Consider the following 14,418-nt stretch of genomic DNA (forward strand, 5'->3'; position numbering starts at 1 on the left):
CTCTCTTCCCTTCCATGTCTCCTCCACAAATTTTAGTTACTTGGGCCTCCATGAATTCCATTGTCTCCTCAACTCAGTGACATCACTGATCTCCACGTGAGTTTCCCCAATTCTGTGCTGCAGCCTATAGCTTACCTTTAGGCACCAAGCAGAGACAGTTGCTGGACTCACTTTATTTTTTCTCTTTTCTCAGGGATCACTGTCCTGTTCTGCCTACTGTCCAGTATCAGAAAATACTTGTTTCGTACATCATTTTTTTCCTTGTTTTTTAATGCACAGGGTAAATCTATTTCCCCTTACTCCCTCATGACTGCCAGTGAAAGTTTTATTTTTGTGTTTCTGTGATTTATTTTTCAAGGTGAAAAATTTTTAATAAAGTCATTTTTCAGTATTTGTTATAAATGTTTGATACCCATTTAAATGGATTCACTTTTTTTTCAGCAACAATTATTCTCAGACAATAAGGACATACTGTATTTGTCTAAGATATATGAATTGTTAATCACTTTGATATACTGGGAATAATTCAAGAAACTCAACAAACTGTGGAGGAAGATCAATGTGAAATATTAGTCATTTTCTGGGATATACTCAGTCTAGTTGTTAGGGATATGTATAATTTATCTACTAAAATTGTATGTTAGCAAATAATAAAACCTGCTTGGCATTTGTTACAATTATTGCAGAGCATAAATATAACAGGAAACATATCTAGATTAACACGCTTTTTACTTCAATATGGATATAAATTAGTCACTTAAAATTATCCTTTCAAATTGGTAATAGCTTTCCTTTCTCTGCTCCTATTCATCACTGCCCATGAAAATCCATGAAATCTTTAGGAAAAAGCTATATAAAATATCTGTAAGAGAAGATTGACATGATCCGTTATGGCTGAACATCTACCAACGGCTGCTCTTCGTTTAGTTTCTGTCTTCACCAATGGCATGTAATGAAAAGGCTAAGGCAGACTGCTTACTCTCTGCCTGATAATAAGCAAATGTGTGCTCATAGGTGCATTGTTTGAATTACCTCGAATTCTAGTCTGAAAATCATGAGGTAAATAAAATATCTTCCAGGTGATCATTTACATTTTGAAATAATTGGACAGTTATTTTTAATATGCAAAGCAGCAAAAAATTAATGTTGTTAATACTTTACACATGCTCATCAAGCATACTTCTTGTCTTGTTCTCCCAAATTTTCCACCTGACTTTCTATTTCCTCCCTCTCCCTTCCCAGGAAAACAGTTGGAGTATTTTGCTGTGGACCCAGTTCAATTTCTAAGACTCTTCATAAACTGAGTAACCGAAGCAACTCATACGGGACAAGATTTGAATATAATAAAGAATCTTTCAGCTGAAAACCTTTGAGATGAACCAGGACTCCAAAGAAGGAATGAGTGCAATTGCTAAGACTTTGAAATTCAGCTGAATCAAACAGCTGTGTCACGCCAAAGGGTAGCAAGGTTTTCTTATTTATGATTATTTAAAATGGAAATGCAGAGAATGTGGCAAGATGACAGGTCACATTACACATTAAATCTGGAAACCGAAGAGGCCCTGAAGAATATTTGATGTGATGATTCACTTTTCAGTGCTAGAATTAAAGGAAAACTATTAGATTCACACTCTTGATTTTTATGGCTGATTCAAGAACTCCCCAGTGAGGAGCTGCACTTGCTCACTGTGAGGCTGATAGCCTGGGTCCTCTATAAATTGTTTTTGGTTGAACAAATGCAAGATTGAACAAAATTAAAAATTCATTGAAACTCAGATTACATTTTCTACATGAGTATAAACAGAGTAACTTTGATTTAGAAAAGCTCTAGGCAAATATGTTAGATGTTTGAAGATATAGCACAACACTCTGAATTGATACGGGTACTTAGTGTCAATATCTAATCTTCCTCACTACTGATGCTAATACCTCTACTTGATACCTGTCGACTTTATACTAAGTGAACCTTGTACAGATGTTGATATAGTATCTATTTTTATATATTTCTTTCTTTTTTTCCCTTCTGTCTTGAGAAATCTTCCCTTTCTTGGCATGCATTAGGCACAATGATTTAATCAGTCATTTTCACCCTCAACTTATTTAATCTATTACTGTTGCATAGTAATGAAGAAACTATCATTATTATAAATTATAAAGGGATATATAGACTGATAACTTTTTGCCCTTTTCATCATTGTGATCTCTATTATTTTGATTTACTTTTTTCCCCAGCATAATTTATCTTACTCTTTAGCCTCTTAAGGGCCTTTGTTTAATTTGCACTTGGAGACCAAAGGGCACCATGTCTGTCAGTAGTCACTGAGCAAGATGGAAGACCTCTCTTTTGTCACACATTGGTTTATGTTGGAGACATTGTAGTCACATTCCTAATGGGAAAGTGTAGTCACCTCCCTCACAGGAAACCTGTATTTTACTTTCTATACAAGATAAACACTTCCTTAGTTATTCAAATGTAAATTCAGAATCAAGAATACTATTGTTGTACCTTCTGATATTCTCAGTAGGGAATTATTGACTGTAGTCACTGTTGGGATTACTCTGTGTGATCCTATCAGTTTACGCTCCCTGGCCATTATACGTTTGGCTCCAGGAAAAAATCTACTTTACTACCTTAAGAATTAAGGCTTTTTTTTTTTTTTTTTTCAATAGTTTAGTGATTTTGTTTTATAGACATATATCATTTGCTATCAAATATAGAACATTGCTTACATCAGCAGCATAACTTGTCTTACCTTTGTTAAGATTTTTCATGATATAACTTGATAGATGCTACTGTCATTTTTTTGCTCTGATTCACCAATAACGATCAAGCATGTTAAACCATCTACCATTGAATGTTCACAAACACATTACTTACAGATATTTCATTCCTCTCTTTGGACTCCTTTAATCTCCCTCTGTGAAAGGAAGGTGAGTCAGATAAAGATATGGGAAGTGTGCAATGTTCCTGCAGCTTTATCTCTGAAGGCATATTTAATCACCAGTACATCTTGGCAACACTATCTAAATGAAAAAGAATTTTTGTGAGAACAAATAACGGAAAGAACTAGTAAAAAGAAACTTAGTTTAGTACAGGTTTGATGTGCAATACTGACCCTTTATTGGTCATAATTTATTTAAGTGATTATATTAATACACTTAATTTCAGTAAAACAGGTGGAAGAATTTTCAACAGAAGAGTGATCTTTCCAAGTATCTATTCTACATAGCAGATGCTATTCTGTATATTTTAAATTCCAGTTGATGTTCAAACATTAGGTGTTAACATAGGTAATTTTTGTTTCTGTAGGTAGGAATGAAACTAGGGTTTCAGAAGGCATGTATAAGAGAGCTTTGTTTTGTTTGAGGGATTCTTTCTAGCTAATTCTTGTCACACAGCTCTTAAAACTAATTTTAGTGGCAGTCAATGTTAAAATTGAAATGATATCCTTGAAATGTTTATTAGCTTACTTTACCTTGCAACAAATAAAGCAGACAGAGTTTCTTCTCCGGGTGATACAAGTTTCAGAATCATCATCTATGTTTGTGCCCAGTAGAATAAGCAGCCTTCTGGGGGGCTATCCATGTCACTGGCTAATGGCCTGACTATGGCTAATTGCTGCTCACCCGGGGATTTAGCTTTCTCATTTGGACCAGATCAGTAGTTAATTAATCTTTTCTAGGTAATGTATTTTTTGTGAGGACCTGATTAAAAGAGAATACTATGACACATGTACATATATTACAGACAAACTTGGGGGTTCACAAACAATCTCCAAAAGCAAGGAACGCTGTTTGAGAACTGCTGAACCAAATGATAATCATTATAGTTTTTATTTTTAATTCTACCTTTGTTTTCTTGGATTATTTGGAAGAAACTATCATTTCTTATAGGATTATACTAAGAAATTAACTCTGTGGACAAAGGAAAGAAAATTATCTTTGTATAACCCAAAACAAAGACTCCAATAGACTCTTCCATTGTTTTTAATCTTCTTGGGTACCTTGCTTTATACAAGGTAAGGCTGTGATTTTATATATAAATAACAATAAAAAAAGATTAATATGCACCCCCCCACACACAAACACATAAATTTGGGGCTTAATTTTTGCTTGATTTTAATTCGAGTTAAAAAGGAAATGATTGATAGTTTTGTCATGTAGTGACTTTAAATGCTAGTTGGGTGATTGTGATAGTACAGGCACTTAAAACAAAGAAATAAAAGCATGTAGATACACTATAGGCTGAACTGATTGACTCCATGTACCTATATTATAACCCCCTAAATCAGTGTTTACTTGGAGCATTCCCAGCAGGTAATGGATTTAAATTATAAAGCATTGTTAAGAGGCTTGCTAGGGACCAGTCATTGTCATTTACAGGTAATGCTGGGCTGGAGAATGTTCATTATACTAGAGAGAAAAAAAATTAGGTAAAAACAATGTTTTTCTTTAAGTTATCTCAACCGAACAGTGATTGTCCTAAACCAATGAGACACATTTTTAATGGCTGCTTGTGATAAACAGTTCCCTTTTTCTATGCTATCTAGGACTCTTTCATATCCAGTTATATTACAGAAACAAAATACTGAAATTGGGAGTACTGTTATTTTGCAGTTGAGGAAACTGAGGTCCAAGGGAAGATGGTAATTTGTTTCAAGTTGTTCATTGAGTTTGTCACAAAGTCAAAATGGGAGCTCAGCTTTCCGAATCTCTCCAGTTACTGAAAGGCTCTTTCCACCTCCCTGTGAAATATACATCTAATAAGACACATCTAGAACTGTTAGTTTGAATCTCCCTATAAACTCTAGTATTAAGGGGAAAATAAGGTACTGAGTGTTAATTTTAGGTTCAGAGCAGAAATTCACGCTTTTCTTCTCTATATATCTTCTGACTCTAAATTTGTTAGTCTTTTATATTTTGCCTATTTGAATCTATTTTCAGATATCAGTTTTAAAATATGACAATTATGGTAAAGGGATTATGTTCTCCAATACTCTGTATTAGAAATATGTAATAGTATAGTTTCTAGGAAATTCTAATATAATTTTAAATTTAGGTTCTTAGACAAAACTCATAACTTCACCAGCTTTCTAACCACACAGGGAAACGTTATTAAAACAAATTGACTTTATTCTCTACTCACATGACCATAACATGCTTCTTGTTCAGGCAAAAAAGAGTCATTTTTTGTAATTGAGTGAGACAGGGAATAAATGAAATCAAGCAGAATGAGATCTGTATTTACTTTAACCACCACAGACAATAAGAACTCACAGTTTCCTTCCATCTAAATCTCCCCTCCATTACCCCAACTTCTTTATTTCATTCCGTAGTAGTCTAAAAAGAGTTGCAGTGATGTCAGAGATGACATTTTCTTAAGAAAAGAAGCAGAAGACTTCCGATATTTAGCAAAGAAGGGCCCATAAGAGAGAAGAGAAAATAAGGCCATGTGGATCATTTAAAGTATTTTGTGCTACAACAGACCAGTGACTTTTTAAAAGTGAATATACAGAATTTTTATTTTCCCTTATCTTAAATTTTTATATTCTTGTTTATAAAATCTAGAAATAGATTTTTTCATTTATTTTACATTATACAAAATCACTAGTAAACTTATTGCAGAGTGTTATATTACAGTTTAAGAGTCTGTAGGGGCAAGAAATACCTCATAGGAGAAAAACTAGGAGGAAAAAAAGGGAAGCACAGAAATAAAAATTATTTAACACATCAGGACATGATAATGCTTTTCTTTCCATTTGAGCAACTACTTAATAGATGTGCAGATGTGTGACAAAACTGGCTGTTACTCTGGTTTGGAAAAATGTAAAATAATGTGGTATTTGGGGTTTTTTTTTAGGGATCCTTTGACATTTTCTTTGCCACTAGAATCACAGCAGAAGTTTTTTCCTTTGTTCAGAATTGTAATCTTCTTTAAGAATTAGAGCTCTGATGAGCTGCAAGTTGACCTAGAGACAACCTCAACCTTTAGATGAGAACCAGCGCTGCACAAATGCTCTGATATATGTAGCATTTAGGAAGGGGAAGCTGTCATCCAATGATTCACATGCAACACATTAACATTCTGTCATTGCAAGGTCTTATTTTTCAGTTCTTATCCTTCTACCCAGGGAATGCAGCCTCCTTAAAAATGCAGCCACTGAGAAACAGATATTCTCTTTGTTGTATCATAACAGTGTATCTGTTCACCTATATCAGCACATTCATTCGAGCCTCGTTATCAATTTAGGATGACTGTATATTTCATTTTAGTGGTGAAAAATCTCCACGAGGCATCAAATGGGAGCTTTGCTTGCCTGCTAAGAAATATATGGCAGCCAACACATTGGCTAGGGAGAAAGCAGTTAAATCTTCTCTAGTTGAACCTTAAAGGAATGTAAAATACCTCCCACATATGTTAGACCATGACCTGAGTTGCACTCCACAGTCTGTGATTAGACGAGCGTCACAGCTTATTCTCCAGACTCCCAGGGACTCTCCAGTTCAGGAAAATAACAACTCTTGAGTCAGCTTGGCATCTTTATCCACATAACTGGGTGCCTATCAGGTGTAATCACATCTTTATTTAAAGGCGACAATTATCTGCTTACCAAATGGCCATACCCGGAAACTGTCTTTACTTTCTTCTCTTTTCCATAAAATTTGACTAAAATTTAGAGTTAGGAAAAGTAGAAATCACTTTAAAAAGTGGGAATTATTGGTGGCAGTTCTGTCCTACCCTGAGCATGTGCCGGTGTCATCATTTATCTAGCTTCCTCCAATGTGTGGAGTGAATAGGATCTTGGGGTAGAAACCGGAAGACTTGCAGTATTTACCCCTGAAAAGTATTAGACTACATACATAAAAATGGGAGTGATATCGGCCCCTGCTTAACTTACATGGATGTAATGGGGCAAGAATGTGGGGGAGAGGAGGAAAAAAGTAGTGTGGGTGAGAGGAGGAAAAGAGTGGTGAAGAAATAGAAATTTCCTGAGCAAATCTTCTTTAGTAGGTATTTTGAAAACACAGTAAAAAGAAAATACAGTTCTAAGAAAGTGAAAACGCAGGCTTTTATGAGTCACAGTCCATTGTAACTGAAAGAGTATTTAACTGCGCTTTCTGGGCAAGTAGAGAAGTACTCAGAGGCAAATCAGCACCACTGATCTGTTGTGAGATTCAGATAAGCAAAGTTGCCTGTTATGTCTAGTATAATGACCTTCTGAATTCCTCAACTAATTTTGGTCAGGCCCAATGTGGCGAGAAATAGCTAGCTGTATTGATCTATGACAATTGAGCTAGGAGTGGTTGGAGGGCGATATAACTTACCCTGATTATTTAAAATTTGATGAAGTAAAAAACAGCTGTTTATGAGACATCCTACTGAGTTTAAACCAAGGCCTGTATCTTAGAGCTAGAAATAATTCTATAAAAGAAAATAGCACTGCGTTGTAGCTACGTTTTTCCTACATGAAAAAAAAAATGTATCTTTTTATTTTTTCTTACTCCTGCCAAAGATACTTTACATTATGTATGTTCATCAAACCCACATTATTTTGTAGATATTTATATTTAAATTATGTATGTGTGTGTGTGTGAGAGAGAGAGAGAGACAGAAAGAGAGAGAGAGATTATGCTGATTATGGTGGATTGGAAGCAAAATTGCCTGAATAAAAAGACATTCTGCAATAATGTGTAATGATGCTTTCCAGCTTTCATAATAAGCATTCAAAAGCTTGCAATTGGAAGAAGTGTAACCCTTCCATCAAAATGTGAGCCACTCAGCAATCCAGGTGTGGCGTTTAATTCTTGTCTGGCTAAATGGAAGTGTGAGTGTACAGTGCTGGAGAGGAAGCAGTAACACAGATTCAATACTTGTAAAGAGTTGGAAAAAAACACATTTATTTTTATGTGTAATTATATTGTTGTAAAGTTACAGCATGTTTGTAGAAAACCTTCATTGCTTTGGAACAGGCATAGTGTTTAAAAGTGACAAATAAAGGTTGGACAAATATACCCCTAAAATTCCTCTTAGAGTAAACTAATTGTGCACCACTGGCAATAAAAATCAAGAAATTTCTCCAGGATTTTGAGAATGGTTTAGTGGTGTTTCACCCTAATGAAAGACCAAATGATCACACTAGTCTGACAAGTGAAGATATTAAACAAATAATACTTAAAAAATGTTCCTTTGAAAAGCTTTAAAACTTACAAGCATCTCAACACTTGTAACTTTCATTTCAGCAGGATGTATAATTCGGAATTATAGAATGCTAATCTCTAAATTTAATACACCAAATTTGGGATTTTGGTTTGATTTCTTGAGTATTACTTTCAAGTCTCATAACTGTCCATCAAAACATTGAATATTTGTACAATTTTAAGAATTCAAATTATACATATTTTTCTGCACAGATAATTAATAAAATGTAATATGCTCATTGTGAAGTCTAAATGTTGAATTTTTATACTTGATCCTTAAAGGTTTCACATTTACCTAAACATTGAATGTACTGTAAATATTATATTTATACCCATATGTTAACTCCTGCTTAAAAGATTTTGTTTATTTTTTTCCAATATGTCACCATCTCTTTCTTTTTAAAATCTGTGAATTACACAAAATAAAGAATAATTGTAGAATAATTCACAGTTTTGTCTGACATGTACATAGATGGGATATGAGAAATTTGCCATATGCTCTGTCTTAGAGACCTGTGTTCTAGTACCATCTGAAAACTAGCTAGCTGTGTGATTTCCCCATCAGAAAAATGCAGACCAGAATTTTCTCTAAGATACGTTCCATTTTGTGATTCTGTGTTGGCTGTGAAACTATAATTTGATAGTAGACAGGTGAATAAAAATGCTTTAGTACACATGATTGTGATTACTTTCAGGTCTAAGATATACCTAGTAAGGTATACAAAACTGGAAAGCCTTCTTGCATCAGCAGGATGAAAAGATATTTGTGTCAGAGTAAAAGACATTATACTATCCGTGTTTCTAAATCTATGTTCTTTATAATAAATTACTGTTTATTGTTTTCTCTGATCTAAAAGTCATTCCTGGGTCAAATCAGATGCCACAGTGCTCTAATTTGTAGAGCTTTAAGAAGTGATGACTTGTTTGTAGCATTTAAGTATCACTATGTGGTACTGCATTGTCCTCTATCAATTTCTACCACATTGCCTTCCTTCAAGTGATTTACATTCAAAGAATCTGTTTTCCTGATATGGTGTCTTGCCGCCTCTCTTTTGCCAAACTGGCATGCATTCTGTAATTGGCTTTTCAGTAGGTCAAGTTGAAATGCATTTAAAAGGCAAGATTAGCAGTTATGTGCTTGCATTCCCTACGTGCATTATTTGCTTTGTGTCACAGTGGGGTCATGAGTGCATGCTTTAATAGCATTAGTGTTGTAAGAATACTCATTAACAGCAGCCAGTGAGGAAAGAACACAAAAGATATTTGGGAAAAAATGTTTTCTGGGTTGAGCAAATCAAGACTTGGATGCAAATTTCAATCTGAAGATTAACAAGTTCCTCTAAAATGCCTTCCCTTATTCATGTTGATTATCCTGTTGTCAGGAATGGTTGCCACAACTCAAAAATAAGAAAATGTGTGACAGTAAAAGTTTCTCATCAGACTTTTTATTAGGTAATGAAATCTCTAAGAAATCTTTTTTAGTGGCTTGTGTTGCAGGGGTCCTGTTTGCAGCTTGCTGATAAATGTGTCATCAACTAACAGATGTAAGAAACATCCAAAATTTGGTTTTGCATTGCCGCTGTAGACCCAAGGTGTTGTGTGAAAAATACTTTTTGACATAGAGTGACTGTTAATTGTGACAGATTTCAAAATCACCTTACATGTATTTTGACAAGGTGATTTCTGAAATCAAATTCCAGGTTTATTCTGACAAAATATTTTGTTGAGAGGTTTTGATTAGTAAACTAATTCAGATTTCAACATTGTAAAATAGCTGTGTATTTGCCTTGGGTTTCTTTTCTGGTGGTGGTGAGAAGTGGTTAATTATTTATTTGAATCTCTAATGGATACCTGGGGGAAAACACATTTTTGTCTTCCAAAACAGGTGGAAGCAATACGTCTAGTAATGTGTTACAACTGTGTGGGCTTCATTAAGCCTTGTCTTTTGCAGCTGTTGTCCCCCCACCCTTTAACTCTTATCTGTTAGTGGCAGGAAGGATGCTCCAAATTGGATCAGCAGGCAGCAGAGCCCTGGGAGCCACAGCCGTACTCTGAAGTTGTGCTATGACTAGTAAACAGCTTTAACCTGGAACCGTTTATCAGGACTCTCAGGCAGGTTTTTTGTTGTTTTTTTCCCTGTTGTTTCCTAACCCAGCTATAGACCTGAAAAGCCCCAGGGCCTATGCTACACTTAGCATAGCCCATTTGTTTAGGTCTTTGGATTAACCCAGGTTCTGCTTCTGTGTGTTTCCCATTCAGCCCTTGAATTAACCTACCATCTTGGTTCAGAGTTTCTCTTAGTCTCAGGGCTCAGGGGACTCATCCAGGCACTGGCTCTGCCCAGCCACAGCCCCTCTATGCCCATGGTCACTATAGCTGTCCATTACACACATTGTACTACACAACCACGTGTCTTTATGGTAGGCTTATATTTAGAGTTTATTTACATAAGAAGTGATGCTCCGGGTACAGATGAGTCTTGCTTTTTTCCTGGTAGTTTTGTTCTATAAAAGATGCCACGCACACTGAACTAGTGAATACTCAGCCATTGCTCCCAATTAGGTTCTCGTGAGCCTCTGATCACAATACTTTATCGACCAAACAGTACATAACCTTGTTTATGTGTGTTTCTGTTTAAAGGCACCTTACTTAATATATATAGTTGAATCATTAACATTGAACATACAGCCAACAACAGCACTGTAACTCATGCCTGAATGAAGCTTGTCTAACACACTTATGTTCTCCACAAGATACATCACGGCTTTCTTGCGCTCAGGGGATGGAGCGGGTTGAGGGGGCATTTTAAACAATGAAATCACTGACAAAAAGCACCAACATGCCGAAAATGTAGCACTAAATAGACCACAAAAAGGATACTTGATTACAGTATGCGAGCTGAAACAAGAAGGCAGAGTGACATCTTGTTTGACATGAGATGGAAACGTGGGCTCATGTGACTCAAATTTTTTGTTGCTCTGTGCATGTCTGCAAATAACCATGAAAGTGCAGCGAGTATTGATTTTGGGATTATAAAAATTTAGCAAGTAGATGATTTGCAAATAAGGAATCCATGAATAACTAGGCTTGATTGTATCTATTTTTTTCTGGTTATGGTGACTGGAATGGAAAATTCTGTGCCTTTTCATAGTTTTAGTTTTTATTCCTCACTTATTACTGGTTTCAGATGAACTTGGAATAGCTTTTCTGTAGGGAAGAGAAATGCTTCTCCATTTTGGTCTGCTTCTCTTTTCATTCTTTTCCTTCTTCCACATCAAGAATAGAGAATACTTTTAATTTGATTGGATAGAGTACAATAGTTTTATTGACTCACATTTATGAGTAGGTATGCTTATTGTTTGTAAAAGATTGTGCATCTACTTGTGCTCAGAAAAAAAAAGTTATGATACCAAGCCTGAGACTGCTATCCTTCTTAGAAAGAGCTGCCTGCAAGGTTAGCCATTAGCTGGCATCTGGGAACTTAGATTTCAGGAGGGTTTCCACCACCCTAACTGGTAAGAGGGGCTCAATGTGACTAAACTTTTGTGCAAGCAATAAGGATTATATTGAATACCTGCTGTTCTTTCTGGGAGTCTGGAATTTTGATAAGGACTAGGCAGAGAGAGGGTACCTATGTGATCAACCCCCAATAAAAACCTTAGACACTGAGTCTCTATTGAGTTTCCCTTGTAGACAATGTTTCACAAAAGTTATCGTAACTAGTTGCTGGAAGAATTATGTGTATCTTGTATGACTCCACTGGGAGAAGACTCTTGGAAGTTTGTTCTTGGTTTCCTCTAGACATCACCACACACACCTTTTCTCTTTGCTGATTTTTCTTTGTATCCTTTTGCTGTAATAAATCTTAGCTGTGAGTATAACTATACTCTGAGTCCGGGGAGTCCCCCTAAAGGATCACCAAACCCAGGTCATATTGGGCATCCCTGACGTAACCTACATGCCTCTTACCACTTTGTTCTTCTGTTCTTCTGTGTGCCTGGAAGGGACGTGGATGCATGACTTTATACTGTACTCTCAGCTCTCTCTTCCATTTTTTTTATTCCATGTATGGCTAAACCCTTAAAGCAGGTTGCTATCTTCTTTGTTGTATCTCTTTTCTCTCTTCACTTTTTTTTTCTTTTTATCCCCAAGGGCAGTAAGTGTCCCAGATTTAGGGTCATCCTTTATTAACAATTAAGGGCTCAACAGATGAACAGTTGGGACTACTGCTTAAATCTAATGCACCAAACTAGCTTTACCAGAGAACCTCAAATTGGGGTTAGGCACTGGCTCTGCTTTCTCTCCTCTTCGCATATTGTTTATTGTATATACATCTAATGTAATATCTGACACACAAAAATTAAAGGGTACATGACACAAAACAGGTAGTTGACAGGGCAGGATTCAAACATTCTTTGATCTCTTTTGTTAAATATCTTTAAAAAACAAAAACAAAAGAACACCTAAACCCCTAATACTCCTCATCTGTTTTTTTTTTTCTGTTCATCCTCTTCTTCAACCTGTCTGTTCTCATCTTTTCCTTAAATGGATTGTGGTGAATGTGGTCTGTGTTGGTAGGATTAGCTCTTCTAAGATATTCCTTTTTCTCTTTGTTATCTTTCTTGCATTCTCCAGCCCATCTCTATTCATTAAATTTCATTAATTCCAACTGTATCCTGTAGAATATGTTATAGTCCCAGGAAAAGCAATATTTACTCCATCAGTGGTTCTTTATTAAACTTTTGAAAACTACTAGTGACCAGTTTTCCCACCAATATTTGGCTCATTTCAATACAGAAGAATCACGATACCTGAGACAGAAGTTTTAGAGTCAGTACCTGACATAGTGATGCTAATTTGATTTCTTATCATGTACCATATTTTTAGTATTGTACTTTCTCAAGGAGCCTTTAGGTTTCTGTCCAGATGAAGACGGATGGTTTGTTTTAACTGCCTTCATAGATTATTGTCTTTCTAGACCTACAGAATTCTAGAATTAACCATATAATGTAATGATTACAATTCCTTTTGAGACAAGTTCCCTAAATTTTAGATTCCTGCGTAAGGTAAAAATCCTGCTTACGTTAAAAATCCTGCTTCTACTGAAAATCCAGCCCTGTTATCTTGGACAATTTAAAAAAATTTTTTTCTCCCAGCTTTAGTTTTCTTATCTATAGAATGAGGGTTACTTGAATCAATAAATGTGAAGTATTTAGGGACACAAAATAAGTACTCAATGCTATTAATAACTATGATAATTTTAATAATTGAAAGTCCTGCTCCTACACTTTACTAGTTTTGTACCTTTTGGCAGGTCTCTGTTCTTCAAGTTTCTTTCTTATTAAAATGAAGATACTATATCCATTTTCATGGTTTATATAAGAACTAACAATTCCATAATAATTGCATTTTGAATGATGTCTAACATATAATAGATAAAAAGGCCACTATTATAATTACTCTGGAAGAAATTAGGTCAACCTGAAAAAATCATGTAGTAGACTGTCAATAATCCATTAGTTTTTCTGTATTATGCAGTGATTTATGAAAGTGTGTTTTAAAGTATTACTCTGGGGTGATTATATTTCCAGTACAAGTTCATGGTTATTTGTCTGTTTGCCTATCACCTCCTTTAACTATTAATTTCTTCAATGAAGTTCCCTGTTAGTTTTAATCATCTTTATCTTCCAGTTCCTAGCAGAATAGCTGATTCTCAGTAGGTCTCAGTCACTGCTAAATTAAATCTAATTATCATTGTGTTGTTATAACTAAGGAGCATAACTAATAGAAAATGCTGGGTATTGTTAGAGGCATTTATAAGCATAGAGAGACTCTTAAAATAGTTGTTTTAAAGAAAGAAAAAATATATTACAAAGAGCAACTAGAAGGAATCAGTTACTTTATGTGATCAACATGTAAGTTTTTAGCACTTCCACGTTAATTATCTGACTAGTTAAGGAAAAGGTAGTATCAGACCTCAAAACTTGATTATTAATTTTGATTCTTCTTCTTTGTCACTTATACCACCAACTCCTCTTGGTTTTTACTTTTTGAAGTTTCTTGCTTCTGTCCTATTCTCTTCTCATGACCACCATCCCAGTTGTAGATACAATCCCAATATAAGTTTGATAATTTGTTGGGCAAAATATAGAGTAATATTAAATTCAGGACTACTCATATCATATAGTAAAAATGATTTTTCCATATATATTTGAAAAT

The 14,418-nt window shown here is 35.1% G+C and overlaps 1 protein-coding gene across 5 annotated transcripts in view; it reads left to right on the forward strand.

The window, feature by feature from the left end:
* Window positions 1-8,873, forward strand: part of NOX4 (NADPH oxidase 4) — a 160,337-nt gene extending 151,464 nt beyond the window's left edge. For all 5 annotated transcript variants that reach the window (XM_019739645.2, XM_019739649.2, XM_074335620.1 and 2 more), the window contains one exon: window positions 1,243-8,873. In XM_019739645.2, the coding sequence (XP_019595204.1) occupies window positions 1,243-1,363 (121 nt within the window). In that variant the 3' untranslated portion in view covers window positions 1,364-8,873. The remainder of the gene's footprint in view (window positions 1-1,242) is intronic.
* The last annotated feature ends 5,545 nt before the right edge of the window (window positions 8,874-14,418 follow it).

This window comes from Rhinolophus sinicus, linkage group LG06 (genome assembly GCF_036562045.2).
Source record: "Rhinolophus sinicus isolate RSC01 linkage group LG06, ASM3656204v1, whole genome shotgun sequence".
Classification (NCBI taxonomy): Eukaryota; Metazoa; Chordata; class Mammalia; order Chiroptera; family Rhinolophidae; genus Rhinolophus; species Rhinolophus sinicus.